At 50.0% G+C, this 12634-nt stretch overlaps 2 protein-coding genes across 3 annotated transcripts; one reads left to right on the top strand and one right to left on the bottom strand.

Annotated features, from left to right (window-relative positions):
• Nucleotides 1-2175: 2175 nt before the first annotated feature.
• supt7l (SPT7 like, STAGA complex subunit gamma) lies at nt 2176-6200 on the bottom strand. 2 transcript variants are annotated; one of them, XM_069714667.1, is made up of 5 exons: nt 6111-6200; nt 4230-4699; nt 3797-4121; nt 3183-3420; nt 2176-2797 (listed from the first exon to the last, which is right to left on the bottom strand). In XM_069714667.1, the coding sequence occupies exons 2-5, from the start codon at nt 4652-4654 to the stop codon at nt 2478-2480; spliced, it is 1308 nt and encodes a 435-aa protein (XP_069570768.1). In that variant the 5' UTR covers nt 4655-4699; nt 6111-6200; the 3' UTR covers nt 2176-2477. The 2 variants fall into 2 exon arrangements, with proteins under 2 accessions (XP_069570768.1, XP_069570767.1); XM_069714666.1 differs by lacking the exon at nt 6111-6200 and adding an exon at nt 5239-5330.
• slc4a1ap (solute carrier family 4 member 1 adaptor protein) lies at nt 5561-12125 on the top strand. The gene is made up of 13 exons (XM_069714664.1): nt 5561-6386; nt 7046-7292; nt 7381-7509; nt 7616-7676; nt 7769-7908; nt 8011-8171; nt 8623-8692; nt 8760-8946; nt 9336-9426; nt 9514-9745; nt 10363-10430; nt 10526-10595; nt 11071-12125. The coding sequence occupies exons 1-13, from the start codon at nt 5571-5573 to the stop codon at nt 11118-11120; spliced, it is 2322 nt and encodes a 773-aa protein (XP_069570765.1). The 5' UTR covers nt 5561-5570; the 3' UTR covers nt 11121-12125.
• Nucleotides 12126-12634: the final 509 nt, after the last annotated feature.

Consider the following 12634-nt stretch of genomic DNA (forward strand, 5'->3'; position numbering starts at 1 on the left):
GTTTCCCGTTGATACATTGAAATAATTTAGCCGTGCTGTAATCACTCCTCCTCTGACCTTTGAAAGTTCCCTCCTCTATTGAAAAGTTTATCTGAAGCTAAGATGAAGCTCCAGGAGTCGGAAAGTTGGGAGGCAAGATCAAACCTTCGAAAAGTCTTTTTAATATAAAATTCCATCTTCTCGTTTCTACAGTTTTTCCCTGTTGAGCTGCAACTACTGTAACTTTGGTCGAGATCAACTTCTGTCTGGAAAATCTGTAAACGTGGGAATAATCAGGTTTAATGACACTCAGGTGGATTTGATTGACTTGTCAGTCTTCTTTGATCAACCTGCAGCCACCGTTCCCTTGTTCTAAATACGGCTGTGCCTCACATTTCCAGCAGAACAATGCCGTCAGAGTAGCATGTGATCATGGAATCAGAATTAATTTCAAGTTTAAAAAGTCAGATTGTTATTCAAAGCAAAGAGGAGCTTTCTCAGCATCAAACTACAGCTGCAGTTAAGGTTTCTAACAGGAGCTCTAAAGCAGTTTGTGGAGACTCGATCAGTTCTATCCAAAACACGACCGAAAATGATCACACCATCAGAAGATCAACACATCCAGCTTTGCTCACAGAGATATATAGAGGACGTGCTTCACGAAAGATGCAAGATTTGCTAAATAAATAACCCACTTGGTGACGTTGAGCACACTTCCTACACGCGATGCCCGCTTTTCCCAGAAGCTCTTCAAAAGTGGCATTCAGAGAAAAACTCTGTACCACATCAGTCCAGCTGTTGGCCAAGGTGAGCCTCAACAATCAACAGACATAATGAGGTCAAATCACAGAATTAGATTCGTTGTACATATTATTGTTCATGTACAAACGCAGTCCGTAGCGTGACCATGGCACACGTAACGTTCATGCCTGTTTTGGGGCTGTGTGGGTCATGCTGACTCTGCACCGCCCACCTCTGTCATAGAGATTTATAGAAATGAGGAGTTTGCGCGGAACAAACGTGCAAAAGGCTTCGTAAATACTCCTCACTTCTTGAGCGTTTCTTGCGCTGATACACGCCGTTTAACATATTAACAAAAGGTGCGTCTTCAATTAGGAAAATAATGGGATTGAGAGGAGTTAATTGTGTGTCAGTCTCTTGAAAGAAAGCACCGGGCACATCTCATTCCCTACACCTGGCACAGGGTTTCATCTTGGCAGCGACGATGTCATTGTTGATGCTGCAACTGTGGAGTTTCAGCAACAGAATGTCAGAGGAGGAAATAATCCAGGACTGCTCACAGAGCCAGGTGACGATGCTTCAAGCAATTAGCATCAACAAGGGGAGCCTTTTTTCCCTCCTACGTCTGGAATAGCCGACGGCCTTTGGTTTGCAGCTGCTCCAAACTGCCACCCGGGTCACACGGCATTGCAATTTAAACCTATTTTTAAGTTGCGCTGCAAAAAAAAAAAAAAACAAAAAAAAAACCGACATAAATGCAGCTAATTGAATATCGATACATAGGACCCCCGTCAGCACTTCACATGCAGGCAGAAAATGACCTGCCTAATTGTGAAACTGATCAAAGCCTACACAAAAGAAAATCGCGTGTATTCAAACCGGGCCGGCTCATTCAACATGCAAAATTATGCGTGCTGTAATTAATTTGCCATTAAGGTTGGATTGATGTTGCCTTCGCGATGCAGACAACCAGGCCATAATTGCCTCTGGTGTTGCATTCACAGCTTTGCCTCATTACTGAAACAGATGCTGATTTAGCGGAGCAGCTTCAGGTTGACAGGTGTATGAAATGCGTGTGCGCGCGTGTGTGTGTGTGTGTGTGTGTCTCTCGTTCCATTGTGTTGGGCTACACAAAGCCTACTGCAGAAAGAAAACAAGGAGTTGAAAATACATTATAATATTCAGCATCAGGAGGAAAAGAGTATTCGCTCTTTCTTGGTGGAGCATCTTTTAATCAGAATTAATGGAAGAGGCAGTAATTGGTACGTCAGGAGAAAGAGCCTTAATAGCTTTGGAAAACAAACCGTGCTGCTGAATTATTAAGCTGTTGAAATAGATGATTTGCTTTCGGACCTCTTAGTTTTCCCCCATTCTTCAATTCATTTGGCTAATTGTGAGACTCCCCTGTATATTTTTTTCTGGAAAACACTCAATGACTGAAATTAATACAAGTGGTGCCTCAAATGATGTTTATTCTTTTGATGATAAACTCCATGCATATATTTAGCATCAACATCCATTTGAACGAAACTATATTCTAAGAAACAAAAAGGAAAAACTACAAAATCAGTTCTTTAATGACATTAGTGTTTAATGTCAGATTACCTTGTGCAGCAGCTGCGCTCCACCACTTTTTTTGTTTTTAAAGTCAGACTCTTGTTTTGTTTTTTTATGATTGCAGGAGAACTCGTGTGGAAGACGAGCTGATGAGGTCACAGTCACGTTTTTCTGAGCTTCTCGCATCCGCAAACTGGACTTCACATCTTTTTCATGCGTTTCTTGGGTCTCTGGTTGAAGACGGGCGACGTCCCCATCAGAGAGTCGGGCGAGTGCGAGGCGTAGCTGCCGTCGGACACCGCCCCTCCCGGCGAGGGCGCCATGGCTCCGCCCGACTCGCTCATGGTGGACATGGGCCCCCCCTCCTCGAACACGTCTCCGCCGAGGACCCCGTGGTGGTGGTGATGGTGGTGATGGTGGTGGTGGTGGTGGTGGTGGCCGGCCCCCTGGCCCTCCTCGCCATCCTGCGGCTCCATTTTGACCTGAGGCCACAGAGGGGAGTTGTTGGCTCCGCCTCCACCTTGCAAAAGGGGAAAACAGGAATTATAACTGCGATTTTAAAACGACTCAACTAGCAAATTTAGTTGTTAACCTTGTATTTAACGAGGTGAAAAATTACAAAAATTGCAATTCGGAGCAAGCGCGGAAAAAAAGGACCATTGCGTTGCACTAAAAAAAAGCAACTGTGCCTGGATTTGTGCTCCACCGGGTGTGGAAATAGGGCCCAATGATTTCCTAATGTTTTAACGCTTCAGCCAGGATCTCCAACTGCTTCCTATGGGAACAAACTGTTTCCAACACCGAAGGTCTGGACTGGGGAGTTTCTACACAACGACCCCAGCCGTAGAAAATACTTAATGAATGCAGATTACGCAGTAACATTTGATCCGGACTGCTGGTCTCACCTGAGGTATGAGGAGAATGCTCCCCATCCAGGCCCGAGGCCAGCCTCTCAGCGTTGGCCCCCAAGACCCCCATGGGCAGAGCCTGGTCCCCGGAGGCCAGGTCAGCCTCGGGCTCCTCGCTAACAGGGAAGGAGATGTCACTCATGGGCTCCTCCTTGATCCTCGGGGGCTTGGAGTCCTCCAGAGCTTTTTCTGGATTCACCAGCCGCTCGTATTCCTCCGACAGATCCTTACTGACCTGGAAGAAGAAAATCAAGAATAATATGAAAACTGCGAGTAATGATACGCGGGCCCTCGCGATTGTGGAGTCAGCAGGTCGGGGCCGCTTGCACCGGGGGCTATTCGGTGCTCGGGCTCTAATTAATAACAACAACTAATTAATCCCTTTAAAAAAAAAATAAAATAATAATTAAGAATTACTTTTCTGTTAATAGACCATCAATAAATAATTTCAGCAATAAGTCGATGAGAGAAATGACATTAAAATGACAGCTGAACTGATACAACTGGAGATATGAAAGAGATAAACAGTAGAAATCTCTGATGGCTATAATCTCACCGTCTTGTCAAATAGCACAACTGTGTGAACACCCATCGCCCACTCTGAGCCTCACCTGCAGCATGTAGCTGTGATAGTCTTTGATCTTCACTTGCCAGAAGCGCTGCAGGGCCAGCACGCTGCCGATGCCCACCTCGTGGAACACTTGTTCCACCACGTCGGGGAAGGGAGTGGCTCCCAGCCGAGCCTCCCGGTCCACGGCCACCCGCAGCAGGCGCGCAACGCGTAGGTAGTGCTCGTGGACCAGGTCGGTCAGGGTCTCCAGCACGCTCTCCTGAGCCGACTCGAAGCCGGAGTGGGCCAAGACGGTGGCTATCGACTGATAGAGGAGTTGCCTGCAGCAGGGCCAGCTGAGCTCTGTGACAGGTTCACCTTTACCTCTAATAATGGAGGAATCAGAAGGGATGAAAGAAGATCGATGACCTCGAATTTAGTCGCCTCAGTAGAAGGGATTTCATTCCAAAAGCGTACCGCAATGTCAAACTTACTTATAGAAGTCACTCTCGGGGTCACTGTGGCGGAGCTGAAAGGGCTGCCGGGGGGCTTTGGTGTCCACAGGCAGCAGGTCATCCGGCATGACGGGTGGGGTGGGGGGACGTAGGGGCAGGTTGGTATCAGCCTCCTCCAGCTTGCTGCCACCTTCGCAGGATGCGGAGCTCTGACCCTGGGCTCCTGCCAGCAGACCACGGAGGCGGCGGGCGTGCTGGCACAGCTGCACCGTGTGGATGGTGAGGCTGCACGGCTCCGAGGGGATGTCCAGCATCGTGGGGGGCCGAGGACGCTGGGCCGAGGGCTGGTGCAGGGGAGGGTCCTGCATCTCCACCGAGCGAAACTCGCGCTGGAGCAAGTCGAAGGAATTTCGACTGGGAGGAGCCCCGGCAGGTCCGGGGATCTCACCCCAGTAACGCATCATAACGACCGATCAAAGACGCAAGCTGGATTCACACTTGATCAGAGTCTAAAAATTGGGGAAAAGGGGGAGAGAAAGTGTGTGTAAGGGTTAATCAACGCCAGACAAACAAACTCTAATTTACATTTTTAGGTCCCAGACCCTGTAACCTTGTTATGATCACTTCGGCATACATGCGACATTTTGTAGTAAAACATAAATAAATAAATAAAGCAGTTGCACTATTTGTCATGTTCGGACAAGATAGTGGGATTGGCAAGCAACCCAGACATAACATGAAATACATAAAAAAAAAAAAAAAAAGGAGCTATATAATGTACTTTATGTGCCGAATGGATGAGCAAATTGCGTTGCTTCGCTTAAGCTCTAAAGTTAAGGATTTAACAGGAATGTCTGCCGAATAATAAAGATAAGATGACAAAAGCTCAGGTTTCCGGCTGGAGTTTGGAGCTGCGTGGAAATCCAAGAGCGCATCAAACAAACAACTCGCGAGGGAGCGGAAACTAAGCTACGAGCTCACTCGTTAAATACTTAGCACGCGTGTTGAGCCAGTTAAACCATAAACAAGTTAAAAACACGGTTGTTACCCAGAGGAGGACAAAACATCTGTTTTATATCCGAAGCCAATGGTTCCTTGTACGTTAGAAGGAAGCTGCACAGGAACTACGTATTTGTGTCCTCGTCGATAAAAAATCCCGTGTGAACAACTGTATGAGTTGCATAGTTCCGCAACTAACCATTAACTTTGACCGGGATCCAATTATAAATTCCGTTAAAAGTGTCATGTAGTTTAAAAATAGTTTGTTGGGACACTGTTTGTTTTTTTAAAATTTATTTATTTATTTTTAAAGCAATTGTATGAGTTTCCCAGAGGTTTCGGAGGACGCCGGGGAATTTCTTACAGTCGTACCAAATAAACATGGCCGCTTCCCTGCCGCTGGACTTGAGCGTGAGAAACGCAGGTGAAGACTCGAACCCCGCGATGGAAACCGACGAGTGTCCGGCCGCGGGGGACGGAGGCGAAGCCGGGAAGAAAGACGCGCCTAAAACGGAACCGGAGGCCGAGGAGAAGGAGGAGGAGGAGGATCATTTTAAGAAACCGGCTCTTCTCGCAGCGCCTTCGCTCGCCAGTAAACGCAGCTCCGCCGCTGCTCCGTCCAAAACAACAGCAGCCGAAACTCACGTTGTCGACACGGCAGCCGGTACTTCGTCGGGAGCCGTCGGCGAACACAAAACGCCGGTAACGGGCCGAGAAGAGGACGCTGGAGGCGAAAAGGCGCCTGTCAAAACCAAAGCCGACGCTAAACCGAGGGCGCTTCCTGCCAAGGGGCCCCCGGCCGGCAATTTCCCCCCTCTGCCCTACGCGGAGCCGCCCTGGGGCGGCCCGGCCTCGGACGTCCCCTACGCCCTCGAAATCCTGAAAAACGGCACCATCGTGGACAAGTTGCCCCTCACTCACGGCAGCTACTTCGTGGTCGGGCGCCTGCCCGTGTGCGACGTGTCCCTGGAGCACCCCTCCATCTCCAGGTACCACGCCGTCATCCAGTACCGCGGGCGGGCCGGGGACGGGGACGGGGAGCGCGTCGGGGAGGAGAGGGGCTTCTACATCCACGACCTGGGCAGCACGCACGGCACCGTGGTGAACAAGAACAAGATACCCCCCAGGACCTACGTCAGGCTGCGCGTTGGGCACGTGTTAAAGTTCGGCGGGAGCACGAGGCTTTTTATCCTGCAGGTAAAACTCATGACGGGGAGTGAACGTCCTGACGTCATCACGGCACGCGGTCGTGCGCGACGTGGGGGGGGGGGGGATGGCATTTTACATTTCCGAGTTTTTAACTATATTCATTTTTTTTTAATTATTATTATTATTATTGTTGCACTGGTTTAATAGCCAAGAATAATTTATTCAAAACAGTTATTCCAGCAATTAGCCCCCCCCACCTCCAAAAGACATGATTAATTTACGAGGGACGCTGCCAGCCATTCTAAAGATAATATAGTTACTTGATTAAAACGACAACCTGGAAGAGAAACCACTGAAAAATGATCAGCCGACCGTTCAAATATTGTCATTGAGAAGCTGTCGCTGGAAAAAAAATAAAAAGCTCCGATTGTTTGAGGGGGATTTGAAATCAGTTCGTGCTGAGAAGAATTACTGATGTTTTGATGAGTCATCATCAAGCATCGTATGACGCCGTTTCAAAACCTTTTCTCACATTATCGCCCGTGTAATACAAAATGATACATTTACATGTCAGTTATTTTTTTATTTTTGTTATTAAACAAGAAATGAATAATACGTCTCCCGACAAACAGTCGATGTGAGGAGGTTTATCGAAAGGAATAAAAAAAAAAAAAAAAAGGGTCTCCAGCTTCCCTCTCCCTCCGCAGGGTCCAGAGTTCGACGAGGAAGAGGAGTCTGATCTGACGGTGACCGAGCTGAGGGAGCGAGCCCGCAAACAGAAAGAGGAGCTGGAAAAGAGGATGATGGGAGACGGCTCTGATGACGACGACGACGATGATGATGATGGGGAGGAGGGGAAGAAGAAGGAGGAGGAGGAGGATGGCGGAGAAGGCGGGAACAACAAGGACCGGAGGAAAGGGTCGAAGGATGACTCGGGCTGCTCGTGGGGGATGGGTGAGCTGCTCGTTGCAGGACGAAGCTCCGTCTTGGTACGTTGCCGTGTTGTTAATCCCCTTTCCTTGTCCCTCCGTCCACCCGGCAGCGGAGGAAGCGGCTCCGGAGGAAGACGAGAACGAGGAAAACCCCTTTTCCACGGAGTTCCAGGAGGACCAGGAGGCCGCCTACCTCAAGGACCCGAAGAAGGCCCTGCAGGGCTTCTACGACAGAGAAGGTGACCGCACTCGTGAACAGGCTCGTCAGTTCTGTCCTTTTAGTTGTTTGTTTTTTTTTCCCCCCGTCGTCATGAATCCTGAACTCCCCGACTCCCTTTTCCTCAGGGGAGGAGCTGGAGTTTGAGTACGAAGATAAAAGTCACGGCTCCTGGCTCTGCAGGATAAAGTGAGTGACGCGAACCCGTCGCGTTCCGAGAGCTCCCCATTTGGGAAGCGTGCGTCGCGCTGCGGAGGACTCACGCTGTTTTGAACTCTCAGGCTGCCGGTGGACGACGCCCTGGGCCGCCAGCTGGTCGCCGAGGTGACCCACGCGGGGAAGAAGAAGGACGCGGCCGTCCAGTGCTGCCTGGACGCCTGTCGGATGCTGGAGGCCAGAGGGCTGCTGCGGCAGGAAGCAGGTTGGTGGATGGGGGGGGGGGGGGCCTTGGCAACGGAGGAGGTCGGAAGGCGTGCTTTGAAAACGCGACACGAGACGAGCTTTCTTTCCGTTTTGTCCCCAGTGTCCCGTAAGCGCAAGAAGAAGAACTGGGAGGACGAGGACTACTACGACAGCGACGACGACACCTTCCTCGATCGGACCGGCACCGTGGAGAAGAAGAGGCAAGAGCGAATGAAGAAGGCGGGAAAGATCGAGGAGCGGCCCCAGACCTACGAGTCACTGGTACACTTCTGCTCTGCTTTTCACACACACACACACACACACACACACACACACACACACACACACACACACACACACACACACACACACACACACACACGATCAAATCAAATCCACCCGAGTGCTGCTTTAACAGAAGGATCCACCATCAGACCTCTGACGTGTCCAATGACACCGATGTTGTGCCGACCTCAGAAACAGGGAAATATTGTGTTGTATTATTATTTCACACGTCAGAACATGTTTCACTTTTGGAAACGTTTCGGGATCATTTCCACGTTTAAATGAAACTATCCCGACGTGAGTCCCCGCGGTGCCCTTTCGGGGGCGCGGCGGACATTTTGACTCGTGACCTCGCGGCGTGCTCAGACGGCCGGAGCGACTCGACTTTGAAAACGCCCCGCGGCGTCGCTGACGTGTACCTGCGCCGCCCGGTTGTTCTGCTCCCCAGGTGGCCAAACTGTCGGAGGTGGAGAAGGAGCTGTCGGCCGCCCAGACCAAGCTCAGCGCCGGTAAAGGAGGTGAGTCGCGTTCCAGCCCGTCCGGCGCGTCGGGCGCTCGTAACTTTGCGCTCGTCCGTCCTCCCAGGCTCTTCGTCGTCCCCCGCCGAGGACTCGCTGGACGCCTTCATGACCGGAGTGGGCCGGGCGGAGGTGGACGCCGTGGAGCGCCGGAAGCTTCACGTGCACATGGCCGACCTGCGCAAAGACGCTCAGAGGCTGCGCAAACTGGTGGAGCTCGCGCGGCCGGCGCAGATGCCCTCGCTGCTGCCCAGGTTTTGACCCAAATCATCTTTTTTTGTTGTTGTTTTTGTTTATTTCCTTCTAATAACTACAAGTTAAAGTTTCCCTGAAATGTCGGCGCATTTGAAGACAAATGGAGAACGGGTTCTACAAACGGCCCCCCGGGTGTGAGCGAGGGCGTGAACGGTCTTCGTTTCCGTCTGTCTGTAAGTGTTGGCCCTGTGACAGGCTGGCGACCTGTCCAGGCTGTTTACCCTAACCCTCGCCCAAAAGTGAGCTGGGATTGGCTCCTGCTACACCCCCCCCCCCTCCCATGACCCTGTTCGGGATAAAGCGGGGATAGGTAATGGATGGATGGAGTTAACCGTGCTTAGAGTTAATGTCTTTTTAATTCCAACCTGTGTTGGTGTTCAATTGGCAGCTCGGAGTCAGAGAAGCCTAAAAAGACCTTACCGCTGTTTGGAGCCATGAAGGGAGGAAGCAAATTCAAACTGAAAACGGGAACCATCGGGGTGGGTGCCGCGATCACCGCCGATGACGAAACGCTCTTTCTTTGGTCCTCTCGTTATCCGTTGCTGATGTTTTCCTCTCGCTTGCAGAAGTTGCCCGCCAAGCGGCAGGACCTGCCCGCAGAGCTTTTCAACATGAAAGAACTTCCACCTGGCGGGGAGGAAGAGGAAGAGGAAGAAGAGAAGGAGGTCAAGGAGAATGTGGAGGAGGAGGAGGAGGAGGAGGATGTTGAGCAGAGGGCAAGTAACGCTGACTCCGAAGAGTCGAGTGCATCCACATCCAAAGAGAGCGCTCAGCCAGTTCAGCCTCAGGAGCTCAAAGGTAAAAAAAAATAAAAAAAAAAAAGACATATGAAGTGTTTCCTAATGGAGGAAGTGCAGAACAATTAGAATCACAAAAAATGAATAAACGGCGCCTCTCTGCAGTTAGGCTTTTTTTTTTTTTTCCCCCCTGGTCTGTTTATCCATTTTACTAACAGTTTGTTTTCTTTCTTGAGGCCACTGGGTGGCAGTAGATCCGTAATTTATACAAACAGCACACTGGTTTGTGTGTGAACCGCCTCATACAGAAAGTGAAATGCTTCCATCCAGTTTATATAATTCTATTTTGACACTTAAGGTTCAAAGTCCAGTCACACCCGATCTGTTCCTACGACTCACTTTTACACCGCTGAAGTCTAAACAGGACGCTTGTTGATTTGTTCTCATTCTTCCACATTTGATTTTGGTTTTCGTATGACTTCATGTCAGATCAGAGGAGGAGTCAGTCCAGGGGCCTCATCTTGTTTTTACTGATTTTATTATTGGTCTCTCGTGCCGCGGTTTTGAACGCCGGCGGGTTTTAAATGTGATACTCAGGTAAAATCAACATACTTCCGAAATTGCGCTTCTGCATTGCGAGTAAATTCGCCGTCGTCACTGCGCCTGGCGTCTCCGCAGGGTTCAAAGCCGAAGGCGAGCCAGCGAAGGTCCCCAGGAAAAAGAAGAAAGCGACGGGCCCCAGCAAGGTCGGCCCTCACACGGGGGAGCGGACGCTACGCTCGCATCATTTCCGAGCGCGTTAACATTGCAATTGATTGTGTCCCGGTGTCCCCCCCCACAGCCACCGGCGCAGCTGTCGGGACAGTATCCAGACGACGACCCGGATTACTCCGTGTGGGTGCCTCCCGCAGGTAAAACGGGCTGAGTCACGGTCCCGCCGATCCACTCATAGCGTTATTACATCGTGGTCACGCTTCTCCGGCCGCAGTGACCTCGACACCCCCCCCCCCCCCCCCGCCACGCGTTATTCTAATAACTACAACTTCTTCCCCCAGGGAGGAACAAATATCTGTTTCTGGCTGGAGGAAGTAAACGGACTTTAACGATCCATTTGTGCAGCCACATTTTCAGATCAAAGTCGCTCAAAAGTGATAAGATAAGCTTGAATTAAAATGTATTTTGAAACGGCTGCCAGGCGGCCCTTTTCATTCAGGGTCACATTTAACTGCGCCGCGATTAAGCGGAGGACGCGAACAAGCGCGTCACATGTTCGGCATCCGGTAACTCCCGTTATCGGAGTAAATCGCAACTTTATTTATAACCAAACAACAACAAAAACACGCATCTGTATATTTATCTGGGTCGCACTCTTCTCCTCACTTCTAGGTCAGACTGGAGATGGGCGCACACACCTCAACGAAAAGTACGGCTACTGAGGGGGAAATATAAAAGAGCTCCTCTGTCTCCACTCCAGCAGCTTTTATACCGCAGATAATACCTGCAGCACAAAGCCTCCCGTCTCCTCAGCTCCGACCATTAACCCCCACCCCACCCCTCCACCCATCGCCAGTCTGCATGTGTGATTCAGACCCCGGAGAAGTGGAAGCCCGTGACGGAGCCGGGACTTTTCGGAGGGACGAGCCGAGATGATTTAACGCCGCACCTTTTTTTTTTTTTTGATTATTTTATCTCTTGAAGATATTCTCAGACGATGATAAAAAAAAAAAAAAAAACGGCAACCCAAACTGGAACATCAAGACTCTGGGCAGTGAGCCTGCTGGCACTAGTCACCCCTCACTATAATGGAGACGGGTAGCACTTGAATTTTGTCCTGTTCTTTTTCTTTTAATTCCAATTCCATACCATTCAAGCAGAAAACAAGGAAGAGACAGAAGCAGGAGCAGCAACTGATCCCCAATTCAGCTTTGTAGTCTTCGCGGTGCCCCTCTCGCAGTTAAATCCACCTGACATCCAATCTGTATCACCCCCCCCCTCCCTCATTTGGCTTCACTCGATCGCTGGCATAACCTTTTTTTTTTTTTTTTTTTGGGGTTTCCAAAGGAGAGTGTGTAGCAGGGGAGGGAGGAAGAGGGAGAGCACTGAAGCAGCTTTTCTGACCATCTGGACACTTGGATGGCTTACTGGATGAAACGCAAGCTGATAATGACTCAAGCTAAGTGGAGTGTGTGCGTCTTTGTCTGCAGATACACACACACACACACACACACACAACGCAACCTTCTCGAAGTTCTCTTTTTAACAAGATTGTCTTTATGAGCGAGTCAGCTGTCGGTGTTTGTTTGCATGCAGGATTCCTCCCTGTGAAACCCCTCTCAGTGCTCTCCTCTTGGTTTACTGCCACACTCTCCGCCCGCCTTCCAGTAAAGTAATGTAAACTGTATTTTGTTACATAAATGTATAATAAAACTGTATGTACACAACCCGTGACCGGTTCAAAGTGTTGCTTCATTATACTCTCTCTCTCTCTCTCTCTCTCTCTCCCGGACATTCACTTCTCCAAAAATGTCCTCCGCTGACCCGTCTTCTCACCGCACCACGGTTTTGACGTTCTTTTCCTCTTTCGAGCTCCCTCACACACACACACACACACACACACACACACACACACACACACACAGAGCGTTTCTCCGAGTGTGAGCTGACACAAGGAGGCTTGCGGCTGTTGGCTGGAGGTCGGCAACCTACTCATCGGCGACGGAAGACACGCGAGACAGACTAATCGTTTTTTTTTATTTTTTTTTTTATGCTCGGCCTTTTGAAACGACGTCGATTGGAGCCGAGCTGGGCAGTTCAATGGAGGAGGTAAAAGCAAAAACAATTGAGCCGAAAGAGGCTAAAACGCTCCGATCTCGATCGGGTGACGCTCGCTTACCTGCCGGCCTTTCGCACCGCACCAAGTCATCTGATCCACCGTTGATATCAAAAAAAC

Source organism: Brachyistius frenatus, unplaced genomic scaffold (assembly GCF_029030835.1).
Source record: "Brachyistius frenatus isolate BFR_SWC_R1_liver_20210118 unplaced genomic scaffold, ASM2903083v1 Contig_133, whole genome shotgun sequence".
Lineage (NCBI taxonomy): Eukaryota > Metazoa > Chordata > Actinopteri > Embiotocidae > Brachyistius > Brachyistius frenatus.

What these genes read in the sequence shown, in the direction of transcription:
- supt7l (XM_069714667.1), bottom strand. Translation starts at nt 4,654, where the DNA reads ATGATGCGTTACTGGGGTGAGATCCCCGGACCTGCCGGGGCTCCTCCC. An exon ending in ATCACAGCTACATGCTGCAG is followed by an intron (nt 3,421 to 3,796) that starts GTGAGGCTCAGA and finishes TTCTTCTTCCAG; the next exon opens with GTCAGTAAGGATCTGTCGGA. An exon ending in GCATTCTCCTCATACCTCAG is followed by an intron (nt 2,798 to 3,182) that starts GTGAGACCAGCA and finishes CCCTTTTGCAAG; the next exon opens with GTGGAGGCGGAGCCAACAAC.
- slc4a1ap (XM_069714664.1), top strand. Translation starts at nt 5,571, where the DNA reads ATGGCCGCTTCCCTGCCGCTGGACTTGAGCGTGAGAAACGCAGGTGAA. An exon ending in GCTCAGCGCCGGTAAAGGAG is followed by an intron (nt 8,693 to 8,759) that starts GTGAGTCGCGTT and finishes CCGTCCTCCCAG; the next exon opens with GCTCTTCGTCGTCCCCCGCC. An exon ending in CGTGTGGGTGCCTCCCGCAG is followed by an intron (nt 10,596 to 11,070) that starts GTAAAACGGGCT and finishes CCTCACTTCTAG; the next exon opens with GTCAGACTGGAGATGGGCGC.